At 38.3% G+C, this 17,774-nt stretch overlaps 1 protein-coding gene across 5 annotated transcripts in view; it reads left to right on the forward strand.

The window, feature by feature from the left end:
• The window catches only part of dst (dystonin), a 136,770-nt gene extending 119,780 nt beyond the window's left edge, over positions 1–16,990 (forward strand). For 2 of the 5 annotated variants that reach the window (XM_059359817.1, XM_059359818.1), the window contains 19 exons: positions 906–1,112; positions 1,369–1,488; positions 2,924–3,093; positions 3,189–3,348; positions 4,362–4,556; positions 4,638–4,766; positions 5,321–5,464; positions 5,683–5,871; positions 5,961–6,090; positions 6,275–6,438; positions 7,018–7,180; positions 7,273–7,427; positions 7,520–7,594; positions 7,776–7,793; positions 11,255–11,372; positions 12,272–12,337; positions 13,814–14,004; positions 14,967–15,093; positions 15,912–16,990. In XM_059359817.1, the coding sequence (XP_059215800.1) occupies positions 906–1,112; positions 1,369–1,488; positions 2,924–3,093; positions 3,189–3,348; positions 4,362–4,556; positions 4,638–4,766; positions 5,321–5,464; positions 5,683–5,871; positions 5,961–6,090; positions 6,275–6,438; positions 7,018–7,180; positions 7,273–7,427; positions 7,520–7,594; positions 7,776–7,793; positions 11,255–11,372; positions 12,272–12,337; positions 13,814–14,004; positions 14,967–15,093; positions 15,912–16,168 (2,778 nt within the window). In that variant the 3' untranslated portion in view covers positions 16,169–16,990. Of the gene's footprint in view, positions 1–905; positions 1,113–1,368; positions 1,489–2,923; positions 3,094–3,188; positions 3,349–4,361; positions 4,557–4,637; positions 4,767–5,320; positions 5,465–5,682; positions 5,872–5,960; positions 6,091–6,274; positions 6,439–7,017; positions 7,181–7,272; positions 7,428–7,519; positions 7,595–7,775; positions 7,794–9,375; positions 9,493–11,254; positions 11,373–12,271; positions 12,386–13,813; positions 14,005–14,236; positions 14,348–14,966; positions 15,094–15,911 lie in introns of all 5 variants that reach the window. The other 3 variants (XM_059359820.1, XM_059359816.1, XM_059359821.1) reach the window with 3 other exon arrangements.
• The last annotated feature ends 784 nt before the right edge of the window (positions 16,991–17,774 follow it).

Here is a 17,774-nt window from a genome sequence, read left to right on the forward strand (position 1 = left end):
TATTCTTTTTTTTTTTTTTCACTTTTACTATGCCAGGCTTAAATGTCTGTATTTTGTACACTATTATTAGTGACATGTTTTCTGTTATCTCTGTCGCTTCTGCTTTGCAAGAAAAAGTTTAATAAAAACATGTTTGAAAAAAAAGGTGATATTATAAAGTGCACACAAATAATTCCAATGATTTACCAATTAACCATTTTCCAGTTTTTCACATGAAGTTGGAATCATTTTGTTTTCAGACTCTATTCTCTACTAATTGTGGTTAGTAAGGAAGGAGGAAGCAAACATAACTCAATTCACGATCTTCACTTCCCAGAATAAATGTTAATTCGACACATATGGGCCTGATATTTTCACACATTCATATGAAACACCACATACCAACATATGTATCATCCTGACTACTACTACTATTGTACAGCTTTTGTGCTTGACCTTCACACATATTGTTAAGTACTTAACTATAGACAGTTGAACCAAGAGTTCAGGAAGGGAGAAAGAAAATAAAATTATTGGAGTTATACAAAGTCTGCTTGCATTGGGGTTATAAAGTCAATCCATTCATCCCAAATATAAATGTATAAATATAATAAAAATTGAAGAATTGATGTTTTTGGATCCTCAAAGAATAGGCTAGTTTTTCAAATGTAAATATTAATTTTTCCATACCAATCTTCCAGTGTAGGTGATCCTCGATTAAGCCACTTTCTTGTAATTGATTTTTTTACTTGCTGCCAAAAGGGCCTGTAGCAGCTTTGCATAAGCCAACATTGACTTAAAGACTCCATCTGTTTAATCATTCAGAAGGTCATTAGCACAACAGTCAAATTACATTAACTCTGCTGTACTCCCTTTTGGTCTTACAATACCTGACCTAAACCCTCTCTCCTCTCCGTGCCGTGCAGATGTTTGTGACAGAGGTGAACGCCCACAGGGATCACATCATCGAACTGGACAAGACAGGAACCCATTTGAAGTACTTTAGCCAGAAACAGGACGTGGTCCTGATCAAGAACCTGCTGCTCAGTGTGCAGGGCCGCTGGGAGAAGCTGGTGCAGCGGTCTGTGGAGCGAGGTCGTCTGCTGGATGACGCCAGGAAGAGAGCCAAACAGGTACAGAATTTGAAATCGGTTTCCTTTCACTGCTTTTAGGACTTTTATTATCATTGGAAAAGCTCTGGAAACTGTATATTAAGCCTGTTTCATATAAGCTCTGCAGCTTATTACAGAGTTTTCATTAGCGTTGGCCCGTTTCTGTTCTCTGGGCCTGAAAAGCTAATCATGTGAACATTTAGCAGGTCCCGGCCATAAATCAAGTGAAATAATACCTTTTTCAATATGCTTTGTTTGTTTCTTTATACTTCATTAGTTCCATGAAACTTGGAATAAACTGATGGAGTGGCTGGATGAGTCTGAGAAGACTCTGGACTCGGAGGTGGAAATTGCCAACGATCCAGACAAAATCAAGACGCAGCTGGCGCAGCACAAGGTGAGCATCGTCCTATCACGCTGAAGAGAATAAAAGTTAAAATAACAAGGCACCTTCGACAGAGGAGTTTCATTCATTCAACAAAAACAACTCTGCATCCAAACTGTTTTTTTTTGTTACAAGTGAGAATAATGAGGCAGCTTTATGTGTAATATATGAGTGTTGGAAGCAGACGAGTCCAGCAGTGAAAGCTATTTATGGGAATTACAGTATCTACAGAATGCATTAGTCGTGCATTTGCCTGTGTTATATACAGTCCCTTCATGTTGTTTCTGCAGCGTAATGTGGGGATATTGTGTTAATCCTATCATAATCCCAGGATGGAGCAAATGTATTAGAAGTGACCTTGCTTTTAGATACTTTTAATCTCTGTGGAGCAGTGGCTGTTGAGTTTTGACCCCTTTTTTGTTTCCCTCATGGAATACCGTCTCCTTAATCACAAAACACACACAGATTAGGATACTATCCGACATGCCAAGAGTAGAGGAAGAAAATCTGAGGAGGTTCACTGTAACCCTGCACATTTAAACCACAAGACTTAAAAGAATCCAATAAACAAAGTACATTTACTCAAGTACTTGAAACTTCTACTCCTCTTCATTTTCATACACATATTGTATTTTTTACTCTACTACATTTAGCTGACAGCTTTATTTATTTTTCAGGTCGAGATTTAACATTACAATTATGATACATTTAAAGTGATTAGACTTTTTTTTAATAAAACCTTATAATAGTATATTAAGCCCTACCTTTACATAATTAAAACACTGCTTACATAAATGCATCATTACAAATAATCTAATTGTATATTTTGAATATAGATAACAATCTGAGAGTGGCCATTCTGCAGATACTTTAAGTACATTTTTATGTTGATACTTTTGTGCTTTTACTTAAGTAAGTTTTGAATGCAGTACTTTTACTTGTAGTGGAGTAGTTTCACACTGTGGTTTTAGTACTTTTAGTTAAGTAAGGGATCTGAATACTTTTTCCACCACTGATTGTTTGGATGATGGAGCTTTTTAACCCTTTATCAGGCAAAGAACTATATTTGGTAACTTCAGCAGGTATCTTAAATGAGTAATAAATGAGTAATAAATAAAATAATATTTCGAGAAAAAAGTCGCAAATTTACTAGATTAAAGTGGCAAATCTACAAGAAAAAAAGTTGCAGATTTAAGAGATTTAACGTGGCAAATCTGCGCGAAAAAAGTGGAAAAAAAGGAACTTTTTTCTCGTAGATTTGCCACTTTAATCTCATAAACTTTTTTCTCAAAATATTACCCCCCTCCCCCTGGTCCGTATGTTTTTTTTTTACACATTCTGGCTGTATGTAATATCCTCCAATATTCTCTAGGGTTGAAATTTGGAATTTGCAAGTATTTCAATGAGTGCCCTATTAAGGGTTAATGACACTGTTTCTCGTACACAGGAGTTCCAAAAAGCTGTTGGCAGCAAACACTCAGTGTACGACACCACCATCCGAACAGGCCGCTCCCTGAAAGACAAGACCTCCCTTCAGGATGACAAGCAGAAGCTGGATGACATGCTGAGTGAACTGAGGGACAAATGGGACACCGTTTGTGGTAAATCAGTGGAAAGGTAACGATATATCTTACAATATCCTTTGTTGTATTCAACATAATCAACTAGTGTGTGCAGTCTTTATTCACTGTGAATAATTTGTGCTCCCGCAGACAAAACAAGCTCGAGGAGGCCCTGTTGTTCTCCGGCCAGTTTACAGACGCTCTCCAGGCTCTCATTGACTGGCTGTACAGAGTGGAACCTCAGCTGGCTGAGGACCAGCCCGTACACGGAGACATAGACCTGGTTCTCAACCTGATAGACAACCACAAGGTGGGAACCAACAGTGCACGACATCACAGCAAGACCCAAAGCTTTTGTTGCTCTGCTAGTCAAAAAGTCTTTAGTGGCAGCATCGAAACTCAACTTCAAAAGCATAGAAGTTTTCACCGCTGTATTAACACAACCCTCTCCTTTCATGGGTGATTGTCATCACAATAGACACCAAAGGAGACTTAAACCACACCAGGGTTGGACTGTAAATCCAGACAACAAAAGGGTTGCCACTGTCCTACCTTTCCATCGAGAGTTCTTTGAAGATTTGCATCCAGCAAACATGTCTGAACGTTATGTTCTCTCATTCCCAATGTTATTATTAATAATACCTGCACCACATCAGCAACAGAAATCATTCTTGTTGCACCAACAGCTAAATGTTGTAATCCCCAAGTGGATTTTCTCTTCTTAATTTAAATGTAGTTGCAAAAAATGCCTCAATTACACTAATCTTAAACCAGTTAATAATAATAATAATAAACTTTATTTGTATAGCACTTTTCTTAACAAAGTTACAAAGTGCTTTACAGGCAAGAAATAAAAACATAGTGGAAGACAGAAAAAATTACAATAAAACAACAAAGCAAAGTAAAGTGCAATGCAGACTAGTTGGAATCACAAATGTCAAAACATAGAAAGTTGCACGAGCTGGGGGAGAAAACAACAACCAAGAGATTAAGTTGTTAGAAAGACTTTGCGATAAAAGAAAGTTTTCAGTAGGGATTTAAAAGAGGCTAGTGATGTAGCCTGTCTGACCTCAAGGGGTAGAGAGTTCCAGAGACGTGGGGCCCTAACAGCCAATGCCCGGTCACCCTTGGTCACCAGCCGGGATCTAGGGACCACCAGTAGAGCCCCATCCACAGACCTTAATGTACGCATTGGGACATAGGGGACCAGAAGATCAGAGATATAAATAGGAGCAAGGCCATTTAAAGCTTTAAACGTGAGTAAGTGAGTTAGTAAGTTGTGTTTTGATTCATGTGTTTTGACTGTGCCGTTGGTCGCTGCAGGTTTTCCAGAAGGAGTTGGGGAAAAGGACAGTGAGCGTTCAGGCCCTGAAACGTTCAGCCAGGGAGCTGGTGGATAGCAGTCACGATGACTCGTCCTGGGTCAAAGTCCAGATGCAGGAGCTGGGCACTCGCTGGGAGACGGTGTGCAACCTCTCTGTGTCCAAACAGGCCCGACTGGAGCAGGCCCTGTGTCAGGTACTGTGAAGCCCTTACAGTGGTTAGACAGGAGGTAACGTGGCTGTGTGAGCCTGACTGATCTGTGTCCTCTGGCTGCAGGCTGAGGAGTTTCACTCCACTGTTCATATCCTGCTGGAGTGGCTGGCTGAGGCGGAGCAGAGTTTGCGGTTCCACGGCACCCTGCCTGACGATGAGGAGGCTCTCCAGGCGCTTATCGAACAACACAAGGCAAGCAATGCTAATATTTATGTTATTTTTGCAAAAGAGGTTCAACAATGGAACTCTCAGAGAAGTGCTAAACCCATAATCCAATCAGCAAAAATGTGGTGAGGTAGCACATCTTAAATTTCAAGTTGAGAAAGTCAAAATACTCACATTTCACTTGTTTATTTAGCTGACATCACAATGAAAAATACTTATGTGTTTAGACACGCAGCCTTATCTTATCCATCATCTTGTTATTGAGATATGAGCTAAATAAATAAGTGAAAGGTGAGAATTTCATCTGATCTCTTATATTTCTATTTAGATTTTACATTTTGACAGTTAATAAGTAAATGTACAATACTGGCATCTTTTCTTGGGTAAACCTTCAAGAGTTTGATTCTAAGTAGATGTCATGTCACCAGTGTTTGTTTTTTTTTATCTCAGCTATGATTTCATCTCACTAAAATCGCACTGCCTTGATCCAATAGTGAAATCATGAGCAATGCCTCATTTTAATGTTTGCAGAAAATAATCCAGTTGTAAATGTTATCTTGTTCCCATTTGCTTTTTTTAAGGAGTTCATGAAGAAACTGGAGGAAAAGCGAGCGGCTCTAAATAAAGCAACCAGTATGGGAGAGGCTATTCTGACCATCTGCCATCCAGACTCTATCACAACCATCAAACACTGGAACACCATCATTAAAGCCCGGCTTGAAGAGGTCAGTTCACAGCTGCGTACATGCCTGTCATACCCACAGGTATGACGGAGTACAATTACACAATCTGGATGCTTCAAGCTACAATAGACCTCCTCTGGCCTTTTTTTTTCTCCACACAAAATTCACTTTTTGTGGTTGCATATGTGTGCATCATCACACAACGGGAGTTGCTCTGTCAATGTTCAGTGTGAGTAATGTGTTTAATGTAAATGGAACAGGTGCAGGCGTGGGCGAGGCAGCACCAGCAGCGACTGGCAGCGGCCCTCACTGAGCTGTTAGCCACTCAGGAGCTGCTGGAGAATCTGCTGACCTGGCTACAGTGGGCCGAGACCAACCTCAACGATAAGGACAAGGAGCAGCTGCCACAGGAGATCGAGGAGGTCAAAGCTCTCATAGCAGAACACCAGGTAAAGTAAAACTGCAGATAAAACACATTCTTTTACAGTAGTTGACTGAACATGAACTGAACTGGAAACATACTTGCTTTTTCCTGCAGGCGTTCATGGAGGAAATGACCAGGAAGCAACCAGATGTTGACAAAATCACCAAGACACACAAAAGGAAGGCTGCTGTGGAGCCCCCAGTCCAGTCTCAAATCCCGGTGCTCGACAAAGGAAGAACTGGAAGTATGTATCCCACAATTAGCGCCGACATAGCATGACCTGAGCCATCTGGCCCAGTGTTTAGTCACCGCAGGGTGACGCGACATCCTCATCTCGTCCATTTTAGCACCTGGAATGATGTCACTGCTCATCTATTCCGCCTGATGAGAGCACAGTCACCATGAAGGTTTTTGTCTTTCACTAACAGGAAAACGATCTCCCACACAAACGATGTATGCGTCAGCGACGCAACCTCCCATTGAGACCAAGAACCCGAGGGTTAACCTGCTGGTCACTAAGTGGCAGCACGTGTGGCTGCTGGCTTTGGACAGAAGGAGGAAACTCAATGATGCCATGGACAGACTGGAGGAGGTAATTAAGCACTATACACAAACCTGTGATGAAAAGAAATATCATGTTAGTCATTATAATGAGAAACTTCCTTCAATTATGACTAAGTATCTTAAAAATAATGACACAGAATCTGAAAATAATGAGAAACTTTCTCATAATAACGGCTAATTATTGCAAAGACCAAGTATCTAAAACAAAAAGATTTATCTCAAATTAAAGAAAAAGTATCTCACAATAATGGCTTAGTTTAGCAAATCATGACTTTATTATCTCAAAATAATCATAAAGTGTCTCAAAAATAATGACTTATTACAAAATAAGGACACAGTATCGCAAAATAATGACTTAGTATCTATCTTTTTAGTAGAAGTATCTTTTGTGAAAGTTTCTCATATGTTGATGCACCAATACATTTAGAGTAATTATTTTGATATTAAAAGTCAATATTTCGAAAATATTTCTCATTATCTTCCATGGGTTTTTTTTGTTATCACATGGGTATCTTTTAAAAAAAAAATGTTTTCTTTTACTGGGCTTCCGAAGCTCTCAGTATGATTGCAATTTGTACTCATCTCACTCTTTATTGTTTCTGTGCAGTTGAAAGAATTCGCCAACTTCGACTTTGACGTGTGGCGGAAGCGCTACATGCGCTGGATGAACCACAAAAAGTCTCGCGTCATGGACTTCTTCCGCCGCATTGACAAAGATCAAGATGGCAAGGTGACCCGACAGGAGTTCATAGAGGGCATCCTCTCCTCCAGTAAGTGTCCAACATACTTACTCTTATCTGAACAGCAGGTACCCCAGCCAGCTTAAAGCTCATTTTTTCCCACTATAATGTCTCTTCAATAGAATTCCCCACCAGTCGTCTGGAGATGAGCGCTGTGGCGGACATATTTGACAGAGACGGTGACGGCTACATTGACTATTATGAGTTTGTGGCAGCCCTTCATCCCAACAAAGACGCTTACAAACCACTAACAGATGCAGACAAAATTGAAGATGAGGTGAGACTAACTCTCATGCACTGAATTTCTACATTTAAGTCTAGAGAGACATTTGTGAATTATATTTCAACAATAATGTTCTCTGTTTGTAGGTTACACGACAAGTAGCAAAATGCAAATGTACAAAACGATTCCAAGTGGAGCAAATAGGTGCCAACAAATACCGGGTAAGCAGATTTTTTCCGAACATTTTATTAAGAGCAAATGTTCAAACGATTGCAAGCAATGTCATGATTGTGAAATGTTTGAAATTCTTGTAGTTCAACTTCACAGGAAGGTAAGCTCTGCAATAATCAGCGGGAAAAACTCTAACCTATAAATTTTTTTTATTGTTCCTCACATCACCAGTTCTACCTTGGAAACCAGGTACATATGAAAGTCCTCTTCTGTTTTGTCCTTCTGTTCTGCGACTTTTCAAGCCTTACGCCTTTTTTCATTTACCATGTTTGCTCTCCAATTAACACTCTCTGCCCAGACTCCTGGCTGGTGTTTACAGACTGAAACTCAGAAGTAGAAATAAAGATCTCTGGCCTTCTGATTTAATCCATAAGGAGCATTTGCCGAAGATTTGATTTCAGTCTAACATAAAATTTAATTTTAGCCTACTTATTAAAGAAACATTGCATGTTTAAGTTTATAGCATTTTTAAGATTTTTTTGATGATGTTAAGTTTTTGTGTTGTTAAGACAATCCAGGTGAAAAATCTGCTTTTGAGTTTCAGAAAATACAATATTACAGGCCAATACCATTTCAGCCCATATTTTTTATTAGTCCACGGGCATAATTTCATCTGCTGGGCAGTTTGGAAAATAATGCTTTCTGTGTGCTTGCCTTTGGCGCTTCAGTGTCATGGGAATGATTTACCTCAACATTGGCTGACATTCTTTTGGTTAACTGACACTGTTTATTTATTTATTTTCATAGTTGGGCAACCTGGATGACTTCAATGAATAATTTGCTTTTCATTTTACCTACTGAGTTAAAGGAATAGCTCAGATTTATTGAAGTGGGGTTGTATGAGGTACTTGACCATAGTCAGTGTTTTACTACAGTAGATGGCAGTCAGCACAGCCCCTGTTCCTTGCCCCCCCAAAAAAATCTGTTTCACTTTAAGTGTATGCTATATTTTAAACATTTTCACTGCTTTTCTTTGCTGTCAGACCGCTCTGTTTAAGGTTATAAGGAAGCCATTCTATGCTCTCTTTAAAGCCACCAGACTCCACAAAACCAGTAATTTTACCTCACAGAACAAGGGAGTTGTGGGTCTATAGCTGGCTGTTGGTCTGTAGCTGGCTCGGTTAGTTTGTTTATGGTATTGAGTGATTTTGGTAAATCCAAAGTAACCCTTTAAAAACAAGACTCACACATTAAAACAAGCAAACTCATTTATCGATGCAGCAGTAGACCAACAACTCCTGTGCTCTGTGAGGTAAAACTACTGTTTTTGTCAATGGAGTCTGGTGGCTTTACCTTCACTTCCCCCTACATGAACATTAACAGACTCACGGCAAGGTAAACCTGTGAAAATATTCTAAATATAGTGCACTCTTAAACTTATCTTGACATTTTTTTAAGTGTTTAAAATTACATTTGCTGCTGTCTCCATCAACACAGCACACTGCTTAGCTTCAGCACCAGTTCTTCTGCCTGCTTCTCCAAATTATTGGCCTGTAGACCGACATTTACCGTATGCAATACACTGACTTTGGATAAGTCCCTCATACAACCCCACTTCAAAAAATCTGAACTACCCCTTTAATATGTTTTGACAAATTGCATGTTGCAGTTTAAAATTCATTACTGACATGTGTTCATATGCCACATGCTTCCTGAAGCTTGTTTGGATTAAGTTTAATAATGGGAGATGCTAGTAGGGGTAGTGTTGGTCTATGAACTAGTTTGTATTGCTGTGTTACACTACAATGAATTTAAATAATTCTTTTGACAGTTTGGTCTGGTTCACTGCTTACATGACTCCTTAATCGGCGATGAGACAATAGCAAACAGGGAAAATCAAAATCTTACCCCCCACCTACACGTTGCAGTTTTGGAAAGCTGTATTCTGGTAAATAGTTATTCTTAAGATGTTTCTTGTGACTCTTTTTCCTTCAGATCATCATCACATTTAATGTATTTGATCACTTAAATCACCAGTGGCATTAAATCATTATAATAATCATATAAGTGCAAGTTTATTTTACCAGTTGAAGAGACATCATGAGATAGTCGGCACTTTAGCGGAGGGTCATCATTGTTTGGTCATGTCTGCGTGTCACACTGTTGTGGATTAGACAGAAATGATTTGAACCATTCCTCATGTTGTTCTCGGTGTGTCATTGGAGCTGTCTGCATCGGATCTGCATCAGTGTCAATGCATCCTGAGTCGTAGCTGTAGAAAGTGCAACAAATTGCTGGATTGCAGGAGATTGCTGTTTGTCCGCTTGATCATGATGTGGAATTGTTTTTTGACAGAAAGCATGCGGCTGTGATCGTCCTTGTGTGAATTATGTCTTCGTGCTAATGTTCATGGTCACATCCAACTGGCTGACTTCTGTCCGTCACCTCATAATGCCTGAACCATTTTGCATCCATAACATGCTCAGTGCTTCTTGTGTTTTCTGTGTGTGGTTGATATGATGGAGGCAGATTATTAGACACTACTGCCTCCTGGTGGTGAAATAATGTGCCTTCAGTTAATGTTTTTTTTACAGGCTCAACCTGCAGTAACAGCAGCAAACTGAAGCCAGACACTGTCGGTATAAAGTCAGACATTATAAGCACAAACCACACATCAGCTGCAATAATTTTTTATATTTTCTTAAAATAAAAAGTGTGTAAAGCTGAATGTGCAGCTCCTGTATCTGCAATACAGGAGCTCAAATTTCAATTTGCTACAAACTGTAACAGACATCAATGTAGAGGCCGTACAAATCTATTGATAGAGGACTGACTCAGCTCTTTCAGAGTAAAATAACCTAATTATATGATGGTAAAATATCAATTTGTTGTCTTAAATGTTGAAGTCCACTAAACCATTATTTTTGCATATTGGTCAAAATAATGACCACAGGTACCATCAATCTGCTATAATGAGCAAATATTAGCTAATATTTTTTTTATTATTATTAATATTATTAGCTATTATTTGTCACTTAATGATAAATGAGTCAGGCTCAACATTAAATGACAATCCTGCCTCTAACAAGTTATTTTCCCATAGAACAAAACTGGATTACGGTCACAGTTTTAAACATGTGAAAAACATTTTGAATTGAAATAAAACTACTTGCTTAGTTAATGGTTTGGGTTATAAAAAAATTAAAAAGGAGAAGCAAAGTCTGTACATAAATCAACTTGTTTGTAAGTAAAATTAATGTTGACTTTTGGTTTTACAAAGCAGTCAGTTTAGCATGAATTTATCTAGAATAATTTGACTCAAATGGCATTTTAATACTACTACATTTGCAGCACACACTACTAGAAGAAACCCAGTTGGATTGACCTTTTTGTAATTTGTGTCTTTGAGAATGAAAACTAAAAATATATGTTTTTGTGTCATAATCCTGTTTGTTTAAATCTGTGCAACATGGAAAGGAAATCAGTGCTGAAGTGGACAAAAAGCATCTTTGATGGATGACTGATAATCCCACAGACATGTTGATTGAATTTGGCTGATTTCTAATAAATAAATAATTGAAAACAATGTGATTCTCCAAACCAGTCTGGTTTCCAGTGTTGCACAGCTTGTAGCCTGCAGTGAGCGAGTGTTCACACAGAGTTCATTGTTTTCACACATGCCCTCTCTGTTTTCCTCCCCCCTGCTGTAGTTTGGAGACTCTCAGCAGCTTCGTCTCGTACGGATTTTACGCAGCACTGTGATGGTGCGGGTGGGCGGAGGCTGGATGGCTCTGGATGAGTTCCTGGTGAAGAACGACCCCTGTCGAGGTGAGTTCAAAAGTTCACCACAAGAAGTCACAATTCACAGCTAACAGAATAAAAACTGTGTACAAATCTCATTTTGTCTAGGATGACACGAATAATCAGTTTTTTAAAATCTCTTTAGGAAGGTGAACATTGCTGAGCTGGTTATGATTGTGATGTTTATGGGTGTGTCTGGCTCACACCGTGCTTCAAAGTCAGATAATTAAAAAAAAAAAAAGCTGTGATCAAATTAAAATACATAAATAGAAATAGAAAGAAATATTGTTCATTTAAAAAAAAAAAAAGCTGAAAAAAGCTTACAATTCATTTATCAATATAACTTATCTTGTTATATTATTATTTTTTTTTACCAAAAAATGACATGGAAAATATTATTAGGGTTTAATTACTTAATAAAATCATTAAGAGTAACTGACTGTAAAGGAAATAGTATTTTATTTGAAGAGCTTTTAAGAGACAAATCCTCAGTTTGAATTTAAGTGAAAGAAACTAGGTGACTGCTTTGTTTTGGTACTAATTTACACAATATTTTGTTATCATGTTAGTTATTATTTAATTCCTTTTTAAAGTCTGTTCTCAATATCTTAAGACAGCTCTAAAGTTGAAAAACGGGAGAAAAAAAATGAGTTAAATAATAAGTTATGGTAAATTGACTCTGAGAAAATGTATTCATTTGTTACTTATTTCTAGAATTTAAGAGACAGGAATGTGAGAATGAACGGTTATTTATAAATTAAAAGTGGAACAGATGTATATGAGTATGAAACCCTCCTCTCTGTGCCCACACCTAGTGCAAAAGCTTTATGTACTCTACTTGTTTCTGCTATCCTCTGTATTAATGATCAGTTTCTGTATGTCCTGCTATACGTTCCTCCTGCTGAACATGACATTATTTCTTCTAGTTCATCACCACGGGAGCAAAATGTTGCGCTCGGAATCAAACTCTTCAATTACTCAGTCTCCGATAGGTTGGCAAATCTCAAACTTTCTCACCTTGCTCCATGAACCCACCTGTGGTATGTGTGCCTGCACATCCGAGTGTGTGCTGTTTGTGTTGGTGCCGGTGTGTGTTGGTGGACCGCCGCTGTGTTTGAGCGCTCTCACCGTGAATGGCATTCTCATCGACCGGCTCCACTCACAATCAACCGTCATTCAGCTCCGGCTGGTTTTTCATGCATGCAGTTGTTTTGTGTGGGTCACATCACCTGCTGTCACTTTCTGTGAAGGCACAAAATGAGCTCTTTTGTCTCTCAGCATGTGACGAGCGGCTCTCGGCCGAGCTTCTTTTGCAATTTTCAGGTTTTGCTTGACAATCAAACAAACTCTGAGAGGCTCCAGAGACACTAAGCTGAATATATTACCTGTAAATATACAACTGAACTAACATCAGTATTGAGGAAAAGGATGGAGATGTCTGTCTATTTAACACACACAACAAAACTGTTTATTTTGTTTGACAGTTTGGCTTCATGTTTAAATCTGCATGTAAGCCAGTTTATTTTTAACACCACTGGTGCAAGGTCTGTTTGGTTTATTCTGTGAAGTTTTTGTTCTCTCGGTTTAGTAATTCTTCTCATTTGGGCCGTTTTGGTGTGGGAGTGTTTGGAGACACTTTGATTTGTTTTAGTCTTGGCACTCTTTGTTTAGCATTTCAACTAAACAAAGAAGTTTTTTTGGTGGTTGAGAAACAAAAAGTTTATTCCACTACTGTTTGAGCAGTGTGGATGAGATGTGAAACAGCATGAGTCTTGTGTTTTCATTGTTCATTCACTCATTGAATTCATTTTATATATTCTGCTTCATTTAAAACCCCATCCTGGTAACACTTTATTTTTTTTATATATTTCCCTAACAATTTCCCAAAAAGGGATTTAGAATTTTCCTGGAAATAGCTATAATCAACATTACCTCTTTGATGTAATATTTTCCAGTATTATTTTAAGGCAAATCTGAATTAATCATTAGTAAATGAAAAATCACACAAAATCCATATACTATGCAGTTAGAACATACATACATACTCATAGATGCATAGTTTTATGTCATATTTAGCATAAACAGTAGGCTAGGATGCCATTTCCAATTAATTAAAAACAATTAATTCCTAGTGCAACCAAAAAAACAAAGATTAGTTTCCAAGATGACATTTTGTTAAATTTCCCCACAGCCAAGCTCACTATTGAGCATATATGAAAAATTACATTTCTATTAATAAATTGATCATGATTTAATACTGGCTTGAGACTAAATTGAGCAATTAATTCGAGAAAATTTCAATTTTCCTTATAATAGTTAGGAAATTATAAGGAAATTAGGCACTTAAAGTGAAAAATAAAGTGTTCACATCATCATCTACACAGGATTCCTGGTAAAAAATAAATAAATAATAAAATAATGCCAGTTGTATTTTTGTAATAAGGCTAATTTGGAGTGTCATTTTTTAGCTAAAGGCAGGACCAACATGGAGCTGCGGGAGAAGTTTATCCTCCCAGAAGGAACCACTCAGGTGATGGCGAGCTTCCGCTACCGAGGCCGGAGATCTCGGCCGTCATCCAGAGGAGCGTCTCCCAACAGATCCACCTCCAGTCAGAGCTGTGCGGTCCCATCAAACCCAGTAGTGACCAGTACCCCCAAGGTGAGAGGCTCCACTCTGCCGTGAGAGCCAGTCCTCTAGTTGTCTGTCACACTGTTGATTGATCACTCCTCCACCATGATTCTCCTCTCATTTATCTGCATTAATTTATTTATTTTACATTATTTGATCACTTTTCTTGTTTATTTCTTTGTGTTTCTTCCATCTAGTGTTTCTGGTAGTTTTTGATTTGTGAATCCATGTCTGTGTTTTTTGATTTGCCATTGTTCCTCAGACTTCCCAACACATAACCCGCAATTATGATAAGCCCTGGCTTACAAACAGCAAACCCTCCACTCCTCTTAAATCATCAGACTCCTTTGGGAGCCAAGGTTCATCCTCAGAGGTATAGTTATATATAGTATAGTCATATACAGCACATGATGTGCGACGCTTCAGATTTATGACCCAACTGAAATCTACTGCATGATTATAAAAACAGAGACAGATATATTACTAGTAGAGCTCATACTTTGTAAAAAAAAAAAAAAAAAAAAAAAAAGGATCTTTGTAAGTGATATATTTTTATTTTATTTCTAATTTTATTCTGAAACGTAAATAAAAACATGCTCAAGACTTCATTTGGGTCAATTAGTTCTAACTTCTCTCATTACTAACGGGCTGAATATTTCATTCTTGCCTGACAAACATGTCTGTCTCCTTTTAATGCCACTGAACAACTTAACTGTAATCAATGCATGTGTGATTATTTTATGTCTTTCTAACTACAGGTATAACATATAATTCAGATACTAACTGCTTTAAAAAGAGATTCCCAAGTTGCTGCAAAGAATAAGGGTTTTTAAACGTAAAACTCACTCAACACCATATACATTTGTAGTGCTTGGTATAACGTGTGTGCTTAAGTTGATCAGCATAGTTTTCTAAAACACTGTCATTATACTGTGCAGTTAGGAGCCACTGATTACAAATATATACTTATAATAAAGTTTTTTGTTCTATAGGGTACACCGGTTCAAGGCAGCAAATTACGTCTTCCTGGGTACTTGTCAGGAAAAGGATTCCAGTCCGGTGAGGAGGGAACCTTGATCAGCGCTGCTGTACTGAAAGCCCGAACACAGACAATAGGCGGTGAGTAGAGTGCAACCTCAGTTTGAATCTGTTGGTGCAGACTCACAACTTCTTAAAAGTATGTGAACTAAAAGAGTGAAAAAAGGGGGGGTGCTTTGTTGTCTTTAGAAAACGGTGGGTGAAGCATCAGAGATATCACCCAGGGGTCACTGATCGTGTTGCTTTACTGAAAAAAAGACTATAGCCTATATTCAATGTCTGAAGGCAACACATTCTTTAACCCTTTATCAGGCAAAGAACTATATTTGGTAACTTCAGGTAATATTTCAAGAAAAAAGTTGCAAATTTACTAGATTAAAGTGGCAAATCTACAAGAAAAAAAGTTGCAGATTTAAGAGATTTAAAGTGGCAAATCTGTGCGAAAAAAGTTGCAGATTTACGAGAAAAAGTGGGAAAAAAGCAACTTTTTTCTCCCAGATTCACTACTTTAAATTTCATAGATCTGTGCCTTTTTTTCTCGTAGATTTGCCGCTTTAATCTCGTAAACTTTTTTCTCAAATTTTATTTTCGTATGGTTTTTTTTACACATTCTAGCTGTATGTAATATCCTCCAATATTCTCTAGGGTTGAAATTTGGAATTTGCAAGTATTTCAATGAGTGCCCTATTAAGGGTTAAAGTGGTGAATCTGGGAGAAAAAAGTTGTTTTTTTCCCACTTTAAATCTCTTAAATCTGCGACATTTTTTCTTGTAGATTTGCCACTTTAATCTAGTAAATTTGCAACTTTTTTCTTGGAATATTACCTGAAGTTACCAAATAGTTCTTTCCCTGATAAATGGTTAATAAGTCTATTAATCATTGTACTTTTGTTTTTCTAGAGTCGAGAAAGAATTCCAGCCGACCTGGAAGTAAAGCCGGAAGCAGAGGGAGCAGTCGCAGAGGAAGTGACGCCTCTGACTTTGACATCTCAGACATCCAGTCTGTGTGCTCAGACGTGTCCGAGACAGTCGGTGACTCAACCCGTGCGACGCCACGCTCCGCATCACGTCAACACGGAGGGAAACCCTCCAAGATCCCCACTCCTCAGAGACGAACCACTCCCACAAGCAAACTGGCCAAGGGATCCAAGCGATAGTCAGTGGCCTTGAAAACAAACAACCCAGGAGCTAGTTGCACCCCGAACACGTAACGGACACTGGAGATATCTAACTTAAAAGACTGCAAATTTGTTGAGTGTTATTTAAATTGTTGCGAAGATGTAAAATATTCTGTTGAGAGGCAATATGGTTTAATATTATGTGAGAATGGAATGTTAATGGCCTTGTGTATTTGTTTTTAATGTATTTTATTTTTTGTGAAAAATGTCAAATTGTTTTTATTGTATTTTATTTTATTGATGCAAAACCCGTAGAGGTTTGATGAACACTAGAAAACCTGGGAATGACTATGTTGTACGGTTAGCTAACATTTCTAAACACACTAATGAAGGGCAATGCGTAGGATAGCGCTGAGAGTTACTGAATGTACTGTAATTTATGTTTGCTGATGTTTGGAGTAGATGGTGCATTATGGTACCATTTGAGGCACTGCAATTATCTATTTAAGTGCTATGATATACTGCCAACATGCATTTAAAGGGCAATGCAATATACTACAATAAACCCCAGTAAGCACTGCAGAAACCTTTGAAAAACACTATTTAAGGCTAGTAGCAGAAATCTCGTAATCATGAAGCTTTTAAGTCCTGTTTGTTTGTTTGTGAGCAGCTGCAGTCCCTGTTTTGTTCGACCACTTCACAGCAGTGTGTGCGTTGACCTTGAAGAGGTGCCACTCCCTGTAGACATTCTCTTGTGCATCCATGTCAATGTATGGTTAATTTCGGTAGAGCTGAAATTGTCACTGGAACATTACTTTGTAATAAACCTGCTTGCAGAAAGCCACCAGAGACTGGTGTGGACCACAGAATTCTCTCTGTGTCGCTGGTTGTAGCTCCTTTTATTAGCCATGCTAGCAGCAGATAGTCAGATGGTCATACCTTGGAAATATCTCAACAACTACTGGATGAATTACTGTGAAATTTCGCACCAACATTAATGGTTCCAACAGAAGGCGTACTGACCTGGGTGATCCCGTCATTTCCTCCAGTGCCACCATGACGTTTACTCTTTTGGTTTTGGTGAACAACTTTTGGATGAATTTTGATTATAATTACTGCAGATATTTAAGGTCCCATGAAGATGAATCCTAATTGTGAGCCGAATTTTCCTCCAGCACCATTGTTGGGTCAAACTTTTATCATCCATTGAAGTATCTCAAACTATTTAAAAGTCTACTTGATGGATTGTACAGCCTTCTGATCCTAGAACGTTTAAAGTCCAGCCATCATCAGGCCAAACTTTTACTTATCTTCAATACTGGTGGATGAGGGGTCATTCCTATGTTCCCAGGGTCCCAAGATTTTTATGGCACAAAATGCTATATGGTAAATGGCATGTTATGGAAAAAGTTGTTTCCCAGCCTCTTGGGTTAGGATGAGGACCCTGGGATTGTAACACCGTTGCAACTTAGAAACACTACTGTTGACGACCGCACACCTTAAAAACACACTCTGCCTAAACTGTGCTTTGTGTTTAGGGTTAATTAGCAAATGTGATACATCCATGCTGACAGAGACAATGAATATAGTAAACACATGCTAAACATCAGCGTATTAGCTTTGCAATTGTGAGCTTGTTAGCATG

This window comes from Centropristis striata, chromosome 20 (assembly GCF_030273125.1).
Source record: "Centropristis striata isolate RG_2023a ecotype Rhode Island chromosome 20, C.striata_1.0, whole genome shotgun sequence".
Taxonomy (NCBI): Eukaryota; Metazoa; Chordata; class Actinopteri; order Perciformes; family Serranidae; genus Centropristis; species Centropristis striata.